General features: G+C 43.2%; 1 protein-coding gene across 1 annotated transcript in view; it reads left to right on the top strand.

Moving 5' to 3' along the window:
• The first annotated feature begins 543 nt into the window (after nt 1-543).
• Nucleotides 544-4,812, top strand: part of uhmk1 (U2AF homology motif (UHM) kinase 1) — a 13,538-nt gene continuing 9,269 nt past the window's right edge. The window contains exons 1-2 of the mRNA XM_014017431.1: nt 544-1,248; nt 4,311-4,440. Coding sequence (XP_013872885.1) covers nt 963-1,248; nt 4,311-4,440 — 416 coding nt within the window. The 5' untranslated portion in view covers nt 544-962. The remainder of the gene's footprint in view (nt 1,249-4,310; nt 4,441-4,812) is intronic.

Genomic DNA, 4,812 nt, shown 5'->3' with positions numbered 1-4,812 from the left:
TTAAAATAAAAGGACTGTACTTAAGAAGTATTTGTATTTCATGAATTATATTATTACATTTGGCTGCAGCCCTTGGATATATTTTTATTTTGGGGAAAAGGTTTGGGCCTCCTTGATATATAAACTGAAACAGACTAGTGCATCCTAAATTTAACATAAATTAATTATTTTTAATACAACAGTCATTTCTACATTTTTTGGAGGTCACCACCTAATAAATGTCATTACAGAAAATCTAACTGCTCATTTTAAATCAATACTTTTACTTTTAAAACTTAAGCACAAAAAAAATCTGATACTTTCTTTTACTCAATTAATATTCCTAAAGGAGACTTTAACTTTTACCAAAGTAATTTTTGGTAAGATACTTGTACTTTTACTCAAGTATTACTTTGTGGTACTTTATACAACGAACACTGGTATAAACAAGTCTGTTTCTCAGTTTCAGGGAAAACAGCTGTGAAGAGATGAATCAGTGTAAATCCATTCCTCACCGACAGGGGGCAGACTGTTCTGAAACATTCACCGGAAACGGAAGTTAGATCATTATCAACAACCTGAGTTTACTAAAACTTCACTAAAGCCTCAGATAACAGTCTGTAGTAACTTCTATGTTGTTTTAGGCGTAACATTACCCGGTGCATTATGAAGAAAGCACCGTATTTCGCAGCGTGGAGGTGTGCTGTTCTGTGTTTGCTCGTCGCCGGTTAGTTAAGCTGAGACAGTTAGTGGACTGTAGTCTCTGACAGCCTTAGTTTAGCAGTAATATGCTCCGACATCACGCTTCGTTTGAACCAGGTTGTGGAATTATCCTCGGTGTTTGTTAGCTGGCTTTGACCCGTCTGCATGCTTCGTGAGGCGCTGGTGATGAAGACCATGTCCCCGCTGCTCCTTCATCCTGCCGTCAGCATCATCTAGCCGCTGCCGGCTCTGCTCCTCTCTCCGCCCGACCCCCACGGGCGATGGCTCACTGCGGACACTCCGAGCCGAGCGCCAAGCTGCAGGCACCAGACAGCGTCCCACCGGACCGGAGCACCACCAGGCCGGTCCTATTCGAGATCTTCGGCGAGATTTGGACCGTCCAGTCGCGGCTCGGCCAGGGGGTGTCGGCCTCGGTGTACCGGGTCAGCTCCGGCAGAGCCGCCACGGCCGCCGTGAAGGAGTTCCAGGCCGACTCTCAGGGAGGAGACTACGGCTTCCACAAAGAGAGGTCTGTGCTGGAGGACATCCAGGGACACAAAAACATCGGTAACTATGTGTCTTCAATCCGTTCAAGCTGTTGCTGACTGCATACAACTCACACGTATATTCTGCCAATTGTACATCTGATAAATTAAGAAAACAGAAGCTGGTGTCTGACATTTAAAACATAAAATAAAAACAAAGCTCTGAACTGATGATGCTCTTTATTTATTCTTGGTCTGTGTTTCTTTTCCTAGTGTGCGTGTTCTTGTGTACATCCTGTTTATGTGCTTGTGAGTTGGAGCAGTTGTAGTGAAATGGGACACTGTTAAATTCACAAATTTAACAGCTGTGAACTGAGCTGTTCAGATGCCTTAACAGAACACAGTGTCTTCTCATATCTCCTGGATCTAAAGGCTGATTTACTCCCTGTCAGACAGAAGACACGTGTTCTCGCTGACATGGTTGTGAGGTGTTTCCTTTCATGTGGACAGTTTAGACTCAAAGAGAAATCCTGTGATCTTTTTACCTGTGTGTTGCTGTGAGCTGCTGATTACTGGATGATGTCCTGATGTATCTCAGTAATCCAGGTAAAAAAATCAAAAGGAAAAAAATTGTATAGGTCTTCTGGACGGGTTCTTCTCTAATGAAACTTTTTGTCTCTCCTCCAAGAGACTTCTTCAGTCTGAGAGTTTCAGGCTAAATTCAGGCTTTTAAGCACTGCCTCCATGTGACTGATACTCACATCACATGGCTATCGTTGACACCTAATTAACACTTATTGTTAACAGGGGGTGGAGTGATACTGGCAATAGCCGCGCTGTAGGAGGGGGACAACTGAAAACGGAGGCCTCCACCTCTGTTTAATGATGGACGGTCTTTCTTCACAAAAATGGCTTCTTTTACTCCTCTCTCAAACCAACGTTCCTCTCTATCAAGAATGAGAACATCCTCATCTCTGAAAGAGTGACCGCTGGCCTGTAAATGAGTGAAAACTGCAGAGTTCTGGCCATTAGATGTAGCTCGTCTGTGTTGGGACATTCTTTTGAACAGTGGCTGCTTTGTTTCCCCGATGTATAACTGGTCGCAGTCCTCCTGGCACTTAACAGCATATACAACATTGCTCTGTTTGTGCCGGGGCACCGGATCTTTGGGGTGAACCAGCCTTTGCCGTAATGTGTTTTGAGGTTTGAAAGCCACTGGGACATCATGTTTAGAAAATAAACGTCTCAGTTTCTCCGAAACACCCGCAACATACGGAATAACCACTGGTTTGGGTCTGGGTTTGGGGTCTTCATTTTCACCTGAAGGTTGCATGGAATCCTGTCTGTGTTTCCTGTCTGCTTTCAGGAAAGCCCAGTCAGGATAACCACACTGCTCCAGGGCCTGTCGTGTGTGTGATTTCTCTTTCTGCCTGGCTCCTGGGTTTGTAGGGACACTGTCTGCTCTGTGGTACAGAGTCCTGATCACTCCTAACTTGTGTTCCAGTGGGTGGTGGGAGTCAAAACGCAAATATTGGTCTGTGTGGGTGGACTTACTTAAGTCCACCCACACAGACGAAAGAAGAGACGAAACGTTTCATTAGAGAAGAACCCGTCCAGAAGACCTATACAGTTTTTTTCTTTTTGATTACTGGATGATGTTTACGCTGGCAGCAGTGAAGGAACTCCTCAGGTTGCCTTCAGGCCCAGGCCTCGCTCGCACAGGAGATATTTAATCTCAGTGGGATTTTCTTGGTTAAATAAAGGTGAACATCAGAGCAGCAGGGGAAAAAGCCGAATGTGCTCTGGGTCTGGAGCGTCAGCTGGGAGTCCTACAGGGTGACCCTCATCATGCCCTCTCTGTTCTAAATTGAGCTTAAACCAAAAAAAAAAAAACCCTGTTATGTTTAATTGAAGTGTTGCCCTGTATTAATTAACTCTCTTTTCTCTGGAAGGAGAAACAGAACCGTATAGATTTATGAAGTATTTTCTCTTCTGAGGGTGATTGGCTGATCTGGCTAAGCTCAGAGTCGTGTTGCCGTCCCCTGTGCAGGGCGAGATACCCCTCACCCTTTATTCTGTTGGGGTCTCCCAGATGAAAATAGCCAGCTGTTTGTTTTTTTTCTGCTAGTTTACTAGCTGTGTACATCTCCTGGCCCACACAGGTTGTTTCCCCATCTGACCCATTCATTGCAGTTTGGAGGATCAGAGCACTAAATGAGGCGTAACCTTGCATAGATCTGTAAGTTAGTGCTAATGACCTGTCTGTTCTCCAGCAGGAGACACAATAACTGTTTTTATGTGGACTCCAAAGGCACATGCGGCCCTCTTACCCCGAATTTACACTCTGTCTGCTCCACTGCAATGTCTGCAGCAATGGGGGCATTTACATTAAAACTGCAGCGCGACGTGTGCACCAACATCCTCCAAAACTATATTTGATCATCCTATTTATGCTGGACGGTAGAGCAAGTGGGGAGTCAATCTACAAAGATCACACCAATAAGAATGAGCACGACATTCATGTTTTTAAAATAATTCACCAAAAGACAGACTACATTTTGCCAAAATCCTAGCTATATTAATGAATATATTGGTATATTTATACGTACATGCTGTCAGAATGTGTCATTCTGTTTGGGAAGCAGATGGCAGCGTATGCACGCACACACACACACACACACACACACACACACACACACACACACACACACACACACACACACACACACAAAGAAAGACATGTGGGTTTTATTTTGAAATTTGGATTCCAAAATAGACAACAGTCATTCTGTTTCAGCCCTTCTTTCACAGAATGAATTAAAAACAGTCTGACGTCCACATTTATCACTGGCTTTATTGCACGATCTCGCATTTCTTGCTAGATCTCTTCTTTCAGCTAGAAAGGCAGGAGGGAAATGAAAGCAGCATTAATCTGCTGTTTTTATGTTTATTAGCGCAACATAAGATAATAATTTCAAAAGTAAATTTCTGTCACTGTTCTTGATGTTCTTCGTGTGTTCTCAGTATTGTGGTGTTTCTGTCATTTATTTAGTTTGTATTTTCTTGATTTTCACACTCCGTTCTTGGATTATGTTGTTGCTGATTATGTGTTTGTTGCTGTTTATGTCCTGTTGATGTTTTCAGTGACGCTATACGGCGTGTTCTCCAACCACAACTGTGAGGGAGTGTCCACTTACTGTCTCCTGTTGGAGCTGTTGGACGTCAGTGTTTCTGACCTTCTGGTGAGACGCAGCACTGATCTCCAAGGCGGGAGGTAAAATATGTTGCTGCTGATTACACAACAAAAGTACATGTTCCTGTCCAACCTGGTCTTTTACAGATTGATTTGATTTGATTTATTKATTTAACAGGAAAAGATTATTAAAAAGCAAGCCTGACTCAGCATATATGCTGTTTTACAACAGGTCCTGTTCTGCAGCACGTAAAAAACACTCAGAAATACAGCATCACAATCACATCATTATACACCATAGACACAAAGACAAACAAGCATACCAAATTTCAAAAAGGCAGCATTTGCAAAATAGGACATCTAAATATGAGCACAACAAAAAGTGTCCAGCAGATGGCAGACAAGATTCTTCTTAAAGGGCTGTAGTTTTGAAATGGACACTATGTTTTGAGG

This window comes from Austrofundulus limnaeus, unplaced genomic scaffold (genome assembly GCF_001266775.1).
Source record: "Austrofundulus limnaeus strain Quisiro unplaced genomic scaffold, Austrofundulus_limnaeus-1.0 Scaffold168, whole genome shotgun sequence".
In the NCBI taxonomy this organism is placed as follows: Eukaryota; Metazoa; Chordata; class Actinopteri; order Cyprinodontiformes; family Rivulidae; genus Austrofundulus; species Austrofundulus limnaeus.
This window is presented reverse-complemented; position numbering and strand designations above follow the sequence as displayed.